Genomic DNA, 17,406 nt, shown 5'->3' with positions numbered 1-17,406 from the left:
ACAAATGTTGATCGAGAAGATTGCCAGGAGAACCAAACTCGACTAACAAATGAAATATACCGTACAAATATATTTCAATGCCTTTAAATATCTCAACCAACAACGGAGTCTCATGACAATTCGTAAGTCAGTAATGACTGATAAGTATTGGTAAGTAGTAACGAAGAAGGAGGAATCGAAGGAAACAGAAATCAAGGTGAACAGATTAGGCAGAAGTGTTACTGAATGCTGACTAGTTTGCTACAATCAGGATCGATACCAATTCTAAGACATTTATTCTTTTTTGAAACAGGAGAATTTACTTTTCAGTATGCAATTAAATCTTGTGTGACAACCACCACAATCGCTTACATTGATTTCTTGGTATGTTTAAGAAATAAGAACAAAGTATGAATGCTAATTAGAGAGTGATGTACAGAGCATATTATTATAATGTTCTAAGATAACTACTAAATTCCTTTCTAATTTGTCAAAGTGCCAATTAGGATCCTTCGTATTTAGAAAACACACGTAGTTTGATAATGTCACACGCTGAAATATCTCTAAAAATGGATTAAACGTGTGATACTATACAATTTGTATTGTGTTTGCGGCACTGTGACCTGATAAAACTCTAACCATTCTCATTACTTTCATTTATATCTGATGTAGTTACTAATATTGGATATACTATTGATTTTATGTTGAATTTGTATATAAGCAGCTTATATTAGTAGACTTAATCAAGATTCTTCCTGCAACTAGTGAAATATGCAACTTTCAGAATTATCCAGAAGACAGAAAATCTTATTACTTCTTCTTGTAATTGGTGTAGCTTGTACAGCGATTGTTGGAATTGCACTGCTGGTACATTTCTCAAAAAGAAATTCTCATGGTATGTTTATGCATATTTGTATTGTAGTTATATATGTATGTTGTTGCTTAAGTTTATGATGTGATGGCTTGACATGTTACATAAGATAAATTTCGACTGTGTTGTTACTCATTAGATTATTGAGCGGACATTTGATTCCTTTTAATATGAGTTTCTTGTCAATTCGAACACCTAGCTAACATAAATATTTGAACCAAGTCAAACCACCAGACAACTGATTTCCTGATTATATTGTCACATTTCATTACGAATTACCATGAAATGTGATTGTGAATTTATTTCCTGCTTCACGTGGTACATGAATTTATGAGGAATCAGTGCTTACACGTACAGATGAATTTAAGTTTTAGAACAGCAAGATTCCGCGTTTGGATTAACTAAGAAGAAACAAAATACGACATACGATTCGTCATTCGTCTGTTGGTTAGATGCTTTCACATGTAATGATGGTTGACAGCAGGCAAAGAACGTTGACTTAGTAATTGCTACCGATTATTTAGAACTTACTCAAAACACGTACACTGTGATGTTATGCTGAATAACCGATTGATTGAATTGAAGGAAATCATTATATTCGGGTCGCCCCATACTCGTACTTGAAAAGCAAGCAGTCATCAGGCGAATTAAGCACACCTAAACTGGCGCGAGTGAAGATATATCGACTGTAAAACACGTCGTTGATGGACGATAATATTTCCATCACATGTATTGACTGTATAATAATAATAATAATAATAATATATTCTGAAAATAATATTTACAGAATTCACACCAGTTTAAAGACATGATCAGATTGTTATAAAAATCAACATTTAATGTAGAGAACAAACATGAAATATAAGAAAGTTTTACGTTTGCTGGTTTATTAATAGATAAATAGTTTAAATATGGCATATGTCACGGCAAGCCAATGCAACACCAGGGAACTTGTCATTTTTTTTTTAAATAAATATTTTGAACACTAAAAAACCAAAATTATAAGGGACAGAATGTTTAAATACGATCCACTAGGATTCATCAAATGTATAAGAATGAGATTGAAGAAAGTTGTTTGGCATATCATTGTCACTGAGAATGTAACTCACATTGAAATGAGTGCATCAGGTTGCATGTGTTTGTTTTCATAACACAGTGTATTCATGGTTTGGTAAATATCCGTTATCATAGCAAAATATCTCCCGAATTGCAATTTCACAGTCACTAACAATACGTCAACCATAATCAATGAAAAATACTGACAATAATCGAAATTTCAAAGACCACTTGATGATGAACCATCTTATGAAGGCATGAATATTAACCTGGTATTATGGTGCTATCTATGACCATTTTGTTGAATGTAAATAAATTTGAGAACCTCACAATATTCTTGTTCATTGTTCCTAATCTATGTCGTCTCATGATACTCAAATATTCAGTGCTGATTCCGTTTATTGAGATTCAATTGATATTCAACAATTTCACACTTCAAATACATTCGTAATTGACTTCACATGGTTATGTTTGTTAGTAAATGACAACAAACATAAGTAACACACGACCACATGCATGATGATGTGGGTACGAACGAAATGTCTGTGTCACCTCAGTGCAAATAGACTCTTTATTTGATTATGCCTCATTCATATTTTCTCCATAGAACAAGGCTCTTCACTACTCACACATGGACCTTCATCACGAGTTGAAAACCAAACAGAAACAGGTGAGCGTGTGTGACATTACAATTTAAATTATTCTCATTCATATTTCCTCCATATCGTCAGTGATTTATTGGTTCGACATATTCAGTTTATCTAAACCTGCTTCATGTGGATGATGTTGTATTTTCTCGTATCTGTTGGCTTTCAATTTTACACTTTTCTTTTTCGTTTTCACTTTTTCTTCTCCAATTTTGTTGCACGCTTTTACTTCTGTTTTGTTCCTTTCTACCTACCGAATATAGTCTTTTCTTCTTGTTTATCTTTTTGAATCTTCATTGAAGCGAAAGGTACTGGGTTCGAGTCCCAGAGTGAACGTCAACCCTCAGATGCATGTTTGCCCAGCTGACGAGTCCCAAATAGGACGAAAGGCGCGTCTTGGATTTCTCTGCTAGCCACTATCCATCTTCGCTTACCATATTATTGAATTGTTTAAAAATATGGTTTTACGTATTTTTTTGTTTACTTTTCCTTTGCTCTTCATAAATTCACACCAACATTCTTATGACGTTCAAGTACTTCATTGATTCCGCTCATTTTAATTATTTCCTTTGTCTTCACTTAATTAATTGTTAGATTTTGAATGATTCAGTCGACGCTTTTACCCTACATTCCTAACTTTACATTACTTTATTCATTCCCAAAGACATGATTTTACTACTACTACTACTACTACTACTACTACTACTACTACGTTTTCACCAGCGTGTTAAGCACGACATTATGCTTTAGCTTATTCTTTATGAAATTTTGTTTTTCTTCTCTCGTTCATAGGGAAACTGTGCATCGATGAAAGTTGTCCAAGTAATAATAGTGACAACAGTATCAACATAATTTGTGATAATTTTGAGAAATACTCGTGTGACAAGCTCTCTCAAAATAGTCTGTATAATCGATCATTTAACGCGGATGATATCATCATGAAAATGTGTGAGTCTTATATATTGTTTCTAGATGTTATATGTGTTCAAACTTGATCTAGTCAAAATGCGTCAACTTCGATGTAGTTTGTGCTCGTTTTGATTGCGAACCGTGCTTTGTATTTATACACAAATGATGGTTGGTGTTCGGAACTCGTCATTTACTAAGCACTATATACATATATATATATATATATAATTACACAACCGGGTGAATCTACCAATATTTAAAAACAAATGCTTATCCTGAATAATATGTCACCAAAGATATTGATGTTGGATACAACAAATAAGCAATATGAGACCGAAGTTGTTTGATTTTCTGTTTTCCAACTCTTGTCCCGAACTCTTGTCAGAAAGAATTTACGAATACAATAACCGAACATTATTGAAAAAAGTTTGTTGAGATGAGACAGTACGCTTGAATGAATATAATGACTATAAAGAGAGTATTAGTATTTGGGACATCGTTTATCGATTTGATAATTTGTTGCAGCACATTGAATCAATTTCGTTCATCGCCATTCAAATAATTATGTATCTAATATTTCACTTCAGGTTTCATGTACAGTTAACACTTCATTCACAGATGCGATCAGAATCATGTCTAACAATTCACCCAAACATGTCATCGTTTTTGTTCTGTTCATTATTCCGAATATTGATAATTTTGTTAAAATACGGTATAGTTAGAAGTCCTCCTTAAAGAGAGATTAAAGAGCATTTGTCTACACATTTATTAAAGACAGAATACTGTAGACTATACAATGGCTGAAATGTACCAGATAATTTGACACTGTCTTCTGTTGTTAAGCAGTGTTATTCAAAATTTGATACTTTGAAGAACTGTGTATTCTGCCTTATCTTGTTGGTCTAATCAGGCCTCAAGAATCATAGTACCGCGACTGGTTTACAAAGCACTTTGAAAATAGAGTGTCTATTCGCGAAAACGTGTGTTCAATTACGTGAACATTCTCAATGCAATAGAAATAACTACACGGCGTTCTGTATGTTACACAAGATGTATCTCAAACATCGAATTAGGTGTTGGAAAACGACAAGTACTGGTCAGCACATCAACATTAGAATAATGAATTGTTCGGGTTTGAATGCCTCAAACCCATTGACTGTACTCAGAATCCTCATTTGCATGAATGAACGTGATGACTGACATGTGAAATAGAGCAAGAATAATGGTTGAATCGGAAGTCTTAGGCATAAATTAATGGAGCTGTTCACTGTAAACCATCACGTAATACCATGAATCACACTCTTATCAATGTAAATGTGTAATAATTAGATAACTGTCTCTAAAATCCATCTGACATTGCCGATTCATGGATTTCTTCCACTTTTAGTACAAAGTACAGAATATGAAGATGTACCGAGTGTTAAAGCAGCTCAAGCTTTCTACAAAACTTGCACGATCGCTTCCTCGATGGGAAAACCGTTGATAAAGAAGAAAATCGGTGAACTGATCAAATTACTTTTCAACGGATGGCTGATGTCGTCAAATGACACGGAGCAGTTGGATGTCGAACAGAATGTTCTTAGTAGTGAAAAGTTCAGTCTGACCGCTTTACTCTTACCATCGTTATTTCAAAGTAGAGTAACAGCTTTATTTTCGTTAAAACTATTTGGGGTTACTATTGAAGTAAGATTTCAAATAATAAATGTTTCTGATTATTTTCATGCACTATGGAGTTGCAAATACATAGTTTAGATTACTCTGTTCAACTTAGAATGTTGTCAATCTGAAATTCACTTGAAAACCGATAAAATAACTAAACAGGTTATCACGTATGTGAGCAAACCTTGAATATATTTCAAGCGACTAAAGTTTTCCTTGAGCAATGTCTCATTCAGTCAGTTGAGGGACCTGAAAAAGAAGTTGGATTAGTGTTGGTCTTAACGACCTGATGTACGACGATGTACGTACGTACGAAGTTCTACGTTGTAACTGACGGACTGATATTCAGTCAATTGACGAGTTTGGCCACAATACTGTCATACACTCCCGAACCTCAGGACATTGTTCCACTGATTTGTCTCAAAGTCTAAGTTGGCCTATTCTCTCGCTGTTCCATAGCTCACTAAAATTTACTCCTGAGGAAGGAATGTGACTTCAGTCTATTGGTTGTTTCCATTACTTTATTCACTTTGTGTCGCTTGACACAGTTGTAAATAAGCACACACATGATGGAAGAAATCAACAGTTTTCACTGTCACCGTTTCGTTTATTTACAATCAAACCGTTGAATTCTTTATTTCTACTGACTTAGATGAGACGGCCACATGAATATGCACAGTTAAATGACAAAATTTGTACGCTGATATTCAAAATCTATGCACCTTTGTTAGAAAATGAAACACCATCTTATTTTACGACTGACTTTATCTAATTTAACTAATCAGACATGTTTATTATCTTTATAACGAGCAAATAGGACTGTCAATGCATAGCGTACATCGGATGAAATATTTTGTAAATGAGGACTTGATGATTTCTAACACTATCTTGTATTTTTGAGTCATTTGATTTTCACTCTTACTAAAAGTGAATGTAACTTTATTCTTTTAGATTCATTCAGGATCGCTTGACGCATTTGACAAGGAAAAGTTAAACGTGGTACGATGAAACAAACAGATCAATTCAGTCATATTTATCGTAGATATTAAGAAAATTTTGTTCATTGGTTTGATTCTAATATTATAATGGTTGAATTCATTAGTCAATAGGAGCTAGATCGCTGTGGAAAGCCTGGAAGCACTGAACGGCCTTTTCGTCACAGAATGGGACTTCTCAGCAGTGTGCATCCTAGATCCCACCCCACGAGATCCAAACACAGGATTTTTCGTTCTTTCAGGTTCTCCATGGTGGTCTAGCTTCAATTAACCCATGGATTCGACCATTATCTTACTATGATATCCACAAAGCACTTCTCTATTTACAACTCTAATATGTGACAGTTGTCATGGGTCTGTGAAAGCAGATTCGACAAACAGAATCCATTGCTTCGAATGTCAATAAAGTTATGTTTAGTAAAACGAGTTATCTTCATTGAACAAAGGTCACGAACCGGACATGGCCAGTCAAAATTATACTGTGATCAGGTTGATGCCAAGTGTTAATCATGATGTTAGTATGTCTGTAAATGTGCTCTTTCACCTATAGTCTTGATAGTTATCCGAGTTTCTGCTAGTACAATCGAGCACGCCGTTGAATGCTCTCTCGTAATCAGTGATGAATTTACTGAACCCTTGTATTATCACCTATATAATTCTCCAATGATGTGCTAGTTCCTTTCTTTGTCCTGACGTCTTCCATAAACTTTATTAGCCTGGTTTCAGTGGAAATATGTCTGATCTGACTTCACGTCGGTTTGATGGGTGGGACAGTCATAATTTGTATGTGAACCTATGGAAGAGAACGCTACCACGTGTACCATCGTTTTCGAAAACACATGCAAACAACAATTGATTGCCATTATTGTTCCCTCCCACTGGTCCATTCCACGCTATGAAGCATCCACACGTTTTGTTCTTCATCACGCACATAGTGTTTATTCTTTGAATCAGGAAGTCTACGTATCGAGCTGGACATGTTCATATTATGTACTGAAGAATCCTTCTAATCCAATCTACATTGTACTTGTTATCATCATAAAGAGACGAGACAGTCTAATCCATCTTACTTTCATCGATGGAAGCGTTGTACCTAGAGTCATTCGTTAAATGACTTTCGGTAATATTCGAATGAGTAACTTTGTGATTCATTCTTTTCATTTGAACCACAATTCATGAATTTTTAAGTGCATGTGGTAAATGATGATAAAGAAATTTGTGTTTTGTGCTTTTCATTGCCAACAGTCAATTCAAGAGGACAGCGAAGTGAAAGAACTAATATTCAAATATTTAGAAAATGTAGGAGCACTAAAATCTAATGAAAATATGATGGACGGTGTTTTCGAATTGTATTCGGAATTAAAAAACGTGAGTCAACCGAGAATGATCTGTTGATGTTTATTGACAGTTGTATTATAAAACAATTTTTATGGATTACAGTACCTAATAAGAGGTGAACCGGGCCGTTGTTGAGAAGAACATATTTTAAGTCGGTGGAGAAGCGCGGTATTTGGCCGATGCAATAGAGGCTATTGTCAGTAATCATCATATAGAACTCATGATACATAATTTCCGTGAACATGTGAAGAAATGAGTACTCCATTTCCTACTTTACAACGACGTATTTAGTTATGTTGCTTGCTGAGTATAAAACAGTATATATTTCGGTTATTAGAAAGATAACTATGAAACTATTGCACTGTATTCACAAACGATTATAAATTTCAGAGAACCAGTTAGGTTAAACCAATACTAGTAGTGTTGAAAGATTGAGGTTGTTTGAGAAATTGATGATACTGATCTCAATTGTATAAAGTAGATTGCAGAATCAGATGAATTGAATTAAAGGGAATATTAACAACAGGTTTATGGACCAGTACAAACTAACGACCTCCGAGTATCCGTGTGTATCCAGTTTTGAAATCGTTGTCAATGTTTGATCATACTGTTTGAATTTCTTCGAATATCATGCAACAAATAACTGGTTTTCTTTATCATGTGGACATATTGTTTTAGGTACAAAAGGCCACCGTGTATAGTGAACCAAAGAGGGTCAGTCATGAATATCTGACAACAACCTGTCCAATTGTAAGTTGAAATGTGACCATTTTGTAATAGTTTCATAACTCACTGACATGAGGAATCATGTGAAGAATTCAATGTTCTTCACTCCAGTTTGCAAGTGTGTGAATATAAAGATTATACGATGTTTTCATGTGCTAGAGACAAGGATGGATTGAAGGTCTGATTGAACTAAGATATTTGTGTTTAATACTAACATTGAGTAAAATATTCTATGAAACGTAAGTTCAACTGCATGAGATTTGTGGTTGTGTCCACGTATTGAACGAGGTGAAACACAATGAAACATCGGGAGAACTAAGGATAAAATGCTTACTCCAATTTTGGTGCATGGGAGCAGTTAATTTACGCTTTTCATGAACAGATATGTAACTGAAAATCGAGAGAACAAACGATGAAGATTACTTCGTGGAGAAACTGAAATATTTTCGTGAAAGTCGTTGAGTGTTATTCTGGTAGTGATTGAAGAACTAGTGGTGATAACCATACCATTGTTTAATGCCACATTCTTTAACAAATTGTGAAAACCATACATTAAATGCTTCATTTGCAAATCTTCTATCAATTGTACCTTACATCCTTCATGTTTCTTCCATTTCTCAATTAATTTATGCTTCCCTTCCTGTTTTGGCAAGTGCAATCTTCTCAACCTTCTTTTGACAGACATACAACTTCTGATTGTTGTTACAAACTACTTAGGACGATAGACAAAATTAGCATACACCACAGTGTGCAGTCAACGTAAGTGACTGAGTCAGAAAACATGATAACAGTGGAACATTGTGTCAATGTGTGAAAATATTGTTGTCAAACATAACACATCTCTTTGAATTTGTAAACTAATTTCAACTTATTTATTTTGACCAGATCAATTGGGATGTTTTATTTAGAAATGTTTTCGGAAATGAATCGTATAACCAATTGGAATTTACTATCCAATCAGAAGAAGCTTGGCAGAGGACTTGCGATATTCTCCGTTCAAAAGTAACCATAGACGAAGGAAGAAAGTAATTTTCTCGAAATCGAGTTTTATTCTTTCAGAAACAGGTTGCTTTCTCAAATACCATGTTGTCACATCTTATCTGCATTCTGTTGTTCTCATTCATGCACTCAATGTTCAGAGTAATTTGATAGAAAATGTACATAACGTATGACAATCTCAGAGACTTATTAAAGGAAATACAGTGTGATGTAAATATTCCTAATAACAGAATGATTCACTTTCAGTAATTACTTAAATCAAGAATGTAACCGGTGAAAACTTGAGTCTCTATATACACGTTAGGCGAAAAACAGAACAACGATAATACTTCTCATCAGAAAACAGGATGACTGTTTGACATGTCTTTCATTACACACCAATCATTTTGTCCACATTCAATCTATATGTGAATTGAAGATGTACGATTATCCACAAAATCCTCTCAATCCTTAATCACAGTTTGTTTCATAGCGTTCAGGATGAATGAAGTATGTTGAAAATAATAAGATTTATGTATGAGTTGGTTAAAATCACTTTGGTCACTGTATATATAGAGAGAGTATACAAATGAATAATATATTAAATGATTTCCCATCAAAGTGATAAGACGAAGATTGCGGACAAGAAAATATATGAAGAGTGTTCATTGTGTATGTTTCATACTATATCTGTCTCATAAACTTAGTTGTTGAGAATTGTCGACATCGACGTTGAGGATCGATAAATACTGTTGATTCTGAATTAAATTCTATTTGTATATGAATTGAGTACGTGGTTTTTGTAATTTTTCTTATAGAAACATACATAATATGGTAGTGATAGATTTCTTGTACAAAATGGGGAACTACTTACAGCAATATTTTGAAGACTTTTATCCTACAAATAATGGTGAGTACCATAGGCAGTTGCATGAACATAATTATATATTGACTTTTTCTAAGCTGATTGCTTTATCTTTAAATAAAGTTGTAAAGTAGATAGAAGACAAATAAACACGATGGAACATATTTCAGATAATTGATACATCCAGTATCATATATGTCGACCTTATTTGAATGCAGGTCGGAATATAAATCTTGACAAAGTAATTGGGAGAAGTAGTTAAGCTGACCGTAAACTAATTTGCAAATAAATTGGCATTATATATCCACAGTTATTGCATGCTGAAATTTCAAAAGGCACGAAGTCGTGTAATGCAGTCAGATTGTTCCTCACTTTTCATGTCTGTTAGGTTTTTCTGTATGAGTAGAACGATAAAGTGCAGTTCAACTGAAGCTTATGACATTCCTTATCATTTTGTACAGTATGAACAATGAAAAATGTACAAATAGAGTAGAGGAAGTATGAACAATATGATCCATATGATCAGAGGATAAGATGAGTGGTGGTACTTGTTGAATTTACATTTAATTATGATTAAAAGTATTGAAAGTTGTCTGTGTATAACTGGAAGTATATATGTAACAACATGTTGATGTCTTTCTACCGAAAAAAATTCAAGATAAAAAACCACCAACATGCTTCGGGGAAACGAAGGAGAATTTCTGGTGGACAATAAACAAAGAACACAAATATTCTAGTATAAGTAAGACTACAAAAGATGAAGTGAGTCTCGAATTCTATAATTTATCATATATCTATGGTTCATATTTGCAAATATGGCAAATCACGACAGTGATACGTTCAAAATATAGTCATGAAAACACTAACAAATAATGAAAGGCGGAATTAAAATTCATTTAGTATTGTTTGTCTGAATCTTCCCATCGATGTGTTAGGACTGCAACTGGTCAGTCTCTAATTGGCATATGTGCATACTGTGCGTATTGCCTCGATATAGCCTCAATTCACAAGCGTGGTAAGCAGAGATGGATAGTGGCTAGCAGTGGAATCCAGGACGCACGTTTCGTCCTGTTTGGGACTAGTCAGCTGGATGTACCTGCATCTGAGAGTTGATGTTGATTATGAGACTCGAACCCAGTAGCTTTCGCTTCAAACGCCATCGTGTTATTCACTCAGCCACTGGGTCCTGAGATGCAGGTACATCCAGCTGACGAGTCAAATGTTTAATGAAATGAAGCACAAATTGACTGAATTATTGTCACAAAGGTCATGGAGCAGTGAAGATGACAAGCAAAGGCTATTTCAACGGTTTGTCTTATTTTGATAGATAATGTGAATATTAACTGATTGCATTATTCAGGTTTCTGAAAATTTTATTTTCCCTTTAAACATATACATATCTGATTGGATGCTTTGACAAAATTTGTGTAAATATGTAGCTGGAACAATTATGAAATATGCTGAATATGGTAGAAAATGTGAATCACTTGTCACACCATTTTTTATTATTACAACTACCTGACAATTATGTAATAAAATACAAACAATCACTGAAAACGCGCATCTTTTATTTAGTCATCACTTTGATCGTTATATCTGTTTATATTGAATAGGTGAATCAAATGTTCAACGAAATGAAGCACAAATTGACTGAATTATTGTCACAAAGGTCATGGAGCAGTGAAGATGACAAGCAAAAAGCCATTTTAACGGTTTGTCTTGTTTTGATAGATAGTGTGAATATTAACCGATTGCATTATTCAGGTTTCCAACATCAGTGTATTAATGGTCGATTCAGTATTTCTCGATCAGGTGAATAAAGAAAAAGAAATAATACTCGAAGTATGTTCCTCAAGTGTAACACTAAATATTTTATTATTTCTTAACTTCATGATCAATGATTCAGCCAAATAGAGGATTCTCTGTATGTGATTGAGAAAATATGAGCTTTCCTATAAATCTGTTCATCATTCAACTCATGTAATTGTTGCCAACTTATCAATAGAACAGCGTAAATATATATATGGTTATGTATCACCATATTTCGAAGTGGTAAGCTTGTCGAGCTAGATGGTTTAGTTTTGAAGCTTTGTCTACTTATTCTGAGTAGCGTCCTCACTGCCCACTCCATGTGAACGTGTCAGTGCTTCTCTTTGAGGTTCTTATTGCTAATGTTTGTGTTTTACGTCCTACACCTATTTCACTTTAAAACAGCCTATTACTTTCGTCATCCGTAGTCCTACATTGTCGACACAAAGGGATTTTGATGTGTAGGATGTATCGCAAACAAGCTTGATTTCCATGCAAATAGTAAGGCGGATCGAAGCAAAGATATTGATCGGATAGCAGGGCATATGAATGAGTCATCGCACATGCATATCAAACTTTGTGGAACCGAAACTGAAGTATCTAGCTTCGATGTGTCAGAACCATTGGAAAAACACTCGTCTATGAGTAAACGGATAAATGACCATAATTACTTGAACGTGAGTGGAGTTTGTAGAAGCGCTATCAATATGTAAAGACAAAGATTCATTTTAAACTGTGTAGTAGTTGAGATGTTTGCTCTGCTTATTGATACACTAATCGAGTTCTCGACTTCGGGTATACATTTTTTATGACAAGTCTAAGAATAATAAGCTCCACATTTCACTCTCCACGGCACTTTTAAAAACAGATCTATAAACACGTTCAAATACATGTGAGAAAATGATCAAGGAAAGGAATACGCTTACATTACAAACACTAAATAAATTGATAGATTTGAGACTTTTAATGGTAGGAAAATAAAGAGAGTGGGGGAAACGTCATGTGTTCTCACACATTATTCTTCAGAAGTGTTATCATTCAGAGGGATTATTCCAAAGTGTCATGAGTGACATTAACAATTCTCATTATTTCAGTACTAGAATAAATGTAGTTGTTGAACAATAGAAATGCAAGTCTGCCATTAAGCTATTTGACTTAATATACCCCAGATCTCCATATAGATCATTTATCAGAGGATTGTATTGATTATGGTTAACACAATTGTTTGCACTGCCTTCATACTATCTTGTGCATTATTGGTAACAATAATTTCAGCATCCGAGGAAATGAAAGCTGTTGAGTTGAGACAGTTGAAACGATAACAATTTCTTTCATTTGACAAATCGGTAACTGTCAAAATAGTTAATAAATGTTTTGGTTTCTCTTTCAGAATGAACTTTCTGAGAATAACTACTTTATAAATGCCTACTACTCTCAGAAAGCTCGAACTAAAACATCTTCATCAGAAGATTCAATGTTACTGGACTTGTGAGTTGTACTTTGTTACTATGTATCATAATTACTACACACTTTCATGCAAAATAAACCCTATGTTTATAGGATAAGTACCGTTTATGACATCGCAATTCACAACTAGTTATGACTCAACTAGTGGTTTTATGAATCATTATGAAATGGGTGATATAACTCACTTCATTTGACAGTCAATATTCAAATCCTCTTTCACTTTTAAAAATTGTCCTAACAGTAGAAGAAAACGAAACGTGTTTGTCGAGGTCAAAACTGCAGACGGTACAATTTACTTTGATCTGATGTAATCACATAATGCAAATATAGATTTAATCACATGTAACTTGCAAAATAGGCACGTTAACATGATTGAAACAATTACACTAAATTTTGTTCCATTCGTCAGAGTTACTGTTGACAATGATGTGATTTCCACGCAACATCTTATAGATTTGACGGTCATTTCATGGTATATCACCAATTATAGGACAATATCTATTACTTTAACAGTGCTAATAACGACCTATAACATAATACTACATATATTCTTCCGTTTTGTGTTGCACTTTGAATGTATCTATCATCAGGAGGACAGTTGATCTCCAATAGTTTCATTACAAGAAACTTACACGATTTGAGTCTCCTAAGTTCGGCAACTCTACTTGAATTTCACTCTATGAAACAGGATATTCTATATGTCATCAGTGAATAGACAAACATCATATTAGTTTAATGCAAGTCTACTCATTCAGTCATTTCTCATGATTTAAAAATACATCAATCATTCTGAGTAAATAAATGTTCGTTGTATATTTACAAATATTTAGGCTTCAGTTGCTGTTGTCTTATCCCATCTTCACCATTGATCGTCGTAGTGTTGTTATATTTTCTTGGATATTACATCCACCGTTTTGGAGTGAATCACATTCAATGTCGGAAAAATACGGAATTTTCGGTTGGATTTTTGGTCGTCAGATTATATCTGCAGGTAGGTTTTAAGATATCTTCCTATGTCTTTGAATCACAATGGCATCACAACCGGGTATAAAAATCGGTCACGAACAATTGAGAAATGTGTGCTGAGTGAGCTGTTCCTGTGAAGCTACGAGATCTGTATAAACTGAGACTGATGGTGCTTAAAGTAGATATTTTGGCGCATTATAAATGCTGACGGTATTGCGGGGTTTTGTACATTACTCATCCGGATGTAAACAGTATGTATTCTAACAAAATTCACAAGATAGTGGTTCAATTATGTTGGTCAGTCGAATTTAGTCATAATTGAGAATGCGTGATTGTATCTGATAAACAGTGATAAACAGTATGGCATTGATAAAGAAATTTACTATCGACGAGTATGAGTGTACTATTTTAGGTCATCAAATGTTAACTTGTTTAGAGTAACGGTTTCCACTGAAATTTTTTTCCGTTGGATCGTAATATATGGAAAGCTATTCATAATTGACACCAATACACTAAAATCAATTTTCAGCTTAACAGTAGTCATCCCATTTAAAATTCAAGTTATATTGATTTTTGAAAACTCAATGCGATCAACGTATATTTTCATTACAGTTTTAAATGATCAGGAGTTACATAGTCAAACGGAATATTCACTGGAGTGTAAACAAAATGCTTCTACACCGTTTGAAAGTCAGTTGTGTTGCTTATCAGAACAAATCAACCCTGAGATACCTCAGAATAAAGTAAGAAAATTTTAAACATACTTTTAGCCCAAAAACTTTTGAATCTTTACACAGTGTTTGACATTTTAAATGCGGAATTGATTTTTGAGGTTAATATGCCGTAAAGTGTCTGCTAGATGGACGATGATATTCATTCAAATTTTAAAGAATACCATGGTGACAAAATACAGAGGTGTATTGCATTTATCATACGTACATAGTTTCCGAATAATATACCAATCAGTAAGTTCAGTTGAAATTTAGACCGAAATCAAATTATTTGACAGTTTGCTGAGTCTAATTTGTCGGTGTTGTTCTTGTTGATTCTCATGAGAATGATGCCATAAATATTGAAAACTTGAATTGGGCAAACGCCTTACGAAGTGAGCCTTCCTTATATTCGGAAATTATGAGCACCCAGTACAGTGTTATGTTGTTGGTTCAGTTGTTAATGAGGTAGGGATCTGACAGTCAATTGTCACATACTGCGCTGAGATATTCAATATCTTCTCTCAAATGAAACTAGAATGAAACCTATCGGTGGTACCAGAGCTATAGACAACTGGCCAATCTCATAATTAAGCACGTTGTATTTCAATGCACATGCAGGCACCCAACGTTTCAACATCATTTGAATGTTTTTTCTGCTTGGTCGTTAGATCTCGCTTGTCAATGATATTATATAAATTGAACTTGAAAACCTAATATGCATGTCACTGACGTTATATGAATTTTATGTAATCTCAACCATCTTCATGCCAACCAGATATTTTATCGATTGTCAAGTGACATAAATGGTCTTATGCTGTCGTTCGAAGTAAGTGAATTTAAATAACATGATATTCATTTTATTTCTCAATCACTAATATTGAACATTGACACATGCATTCTGTATACGCTTCCTAGATCCGAAATAAAAAATCTCATTGTTTGAACTTGAATTTCATTGAATAATTTGCGGATGTGATATGAAGTTGACCACTCTTGCATATCACACAGAGGTGATGAACAAGTCAACGTAATTTTGGTGGAACTGTCGCTGGTGTTAGAGTCATTGAAATGAAATATTTGACTTTCCGTGATTAATTTAAGGTTGGTTCTTCAGTGTCGGTAAGATCTGAAGTGCCTGATCACAGCGATTTGTAGATTGTGAAGAGAGGATCTTTCGTGGGCGCACTGGGACATGGCGAAGCAGTCCGATGTCGTCAAGATGCGGGTAAATGTGGTGGTCATGGAAATTTTACTGAGCGGCGGGTCGAAAGCGACGCTCGGTGTAACGATTCATATGAACAGGAAAGAATCTTGGTATGTTTTTCACACGAATGAGCATGAAAAGTAATGTCAGATTGTTTGAGTTCAGAAGCGTCGCACATTGAAGAGAGTGGAAACGAAACTTATTTAAACGTTGCAACATGCTTTTTGTTATTTGAAAGACGCTTGTGGTTGTCGGATTGACTAGTAGTTGTTCGCTGTACGCGAGAATACGAGAATTAGGTCTTAAACGTTGAGCTTCAGAAAATGACAAGCACGAAGGTGGCTTAACACTTGAAAATCAGACTGAAAGAATATTCTGTGTGTAGGAGACACGGAAAGATTCAAATGGTTGACCAAAGATTATTTTTAATTATTGACTAAGCACTGGAAGCTCTCTCATTAACATCGGTCTGCCCACTGCTTTGTTCAACAGCGTGATACTTTCTAATATGTACTTTTATTCCGAGTACTTTCCAATATATAATATTCTTTATTGTTAATTTACTCACATTTTTTGCAGGCATACAAGGGAACATTGACTGAAAATATTGATAGCCTAAATAAAAAGATGTTTTTTTCAGCATTTGCAAAAGTAAGTTTGCACACCGCTCCAATTTCATTTGAATGAAAACTCGGTTAACAATTAATCATGATAAACGTAGTGAGCTATAGTCGTTATTAAATAGAATACTAGCATACCTACATTACAACCATCTTATGAGTAGAAATGTTATGCAGGAAAGGAACTTGCTATGGAAATAACTTTAAGTAAACGGAGTAAACCAGTTGAAAACAAACTGCGAAAGATCGATTGACCAATAAATCCTTGTCTTGTCGAACCTATCTTCATGTTCTACAACCGCTAATACAAGCCTGTTTCGCACAATGATAATTAACAATATGTCTGTGGAAAACAATCCAATTAACAACGATTATGATGACAGGTATTTTGAACATGGCAAAACCGAAAATGAATATGATGGTTTTTGTGTATGCCATTTTATTTGAATGAGTAATAAATAACACGCTGTTTCAATATGTCTCCGTTTCTCAAGCCGTTTATCTTACGATGTAGGAAAACATAGATCAACGCTTCGTTTCCGTTATCTCGATAATCCTTCCTGTCTTATGATATAGTCAAATGATCGTAAGTTATCTTCTTTGA

The 17,406-nt window shown here is 34.3% G+C and overlaps 2 protein-coding genes across 2 annotated transcripts in view; both read left to right on the top strand.

Annotated features, from left to right (window-relative positions):
* Positions 1-750: 750 nt before the first annotated feature.
* Positions 751-6,972, top strand: Smp_047850 (hypothetical protein; the record flags this gene model as incomplete). The annotated part of the gene is made up of 5 exons (XM_018796348.1): positions 751-874; positions 2,514-2,576; positions 3,346-3,501; positions 4,850-5,145; positions 6,832-6,972. The coding sequence occupies 5 exons, from the start codon at positions 751-753 to the stop codon at positions 6,970-6,972; spliced, it is 780 nt and encodes a 259-aa protein (XP_018650570.1).
* Positions 6,973-7,316: 344 nt separating this feature from the next.
* Positions 7,317-17,406, top strand: part of Smp_147740 (hypothetical protein) — a gene marked incomplete at both ends in the record, with an annotated part of 33,472 nt that continues 23,382 nt past the window's right edge. The window contains 4 exons of the mRNA XM_018796347.1: positions 7,317-7,484; positions 12,315-12,509; positions 14,896-15,008; positions 16,734-16,833. Coding sequence (XP_018650569.1) covers positions 7,317-7,484; positions 12,315-12,509; positions 14,896-15,008; positions 16,734-16,833 — 576 coding nt within the window. The remainder of the gene's footprint in view (positions 7,485-12,314; positions 12,510-14,895; positions 15,009-16,733; positions 16,834-17,406) is intronic.

This window comes from Schistosoma mansoni, chromosome 2 (genome assembly GCF_000237925.1).
Source record: "Schistosoma mansoni strain Puerto Rico chromosome 2, complete genome".
NCBI classification, from domain to species: domain Eukaryota; kingdom Metazoa; phylum Platyhelminthes; class Trematoda; order Strigeidida; family Schistosomatidae; genus Schistosoma; species Schistosoma mansoni.
The sequence above is the reverse complement of the archived record's forward strand: the minus strand, read 5'-3'. Positions and strand labels throughout refer to the sequence as shown.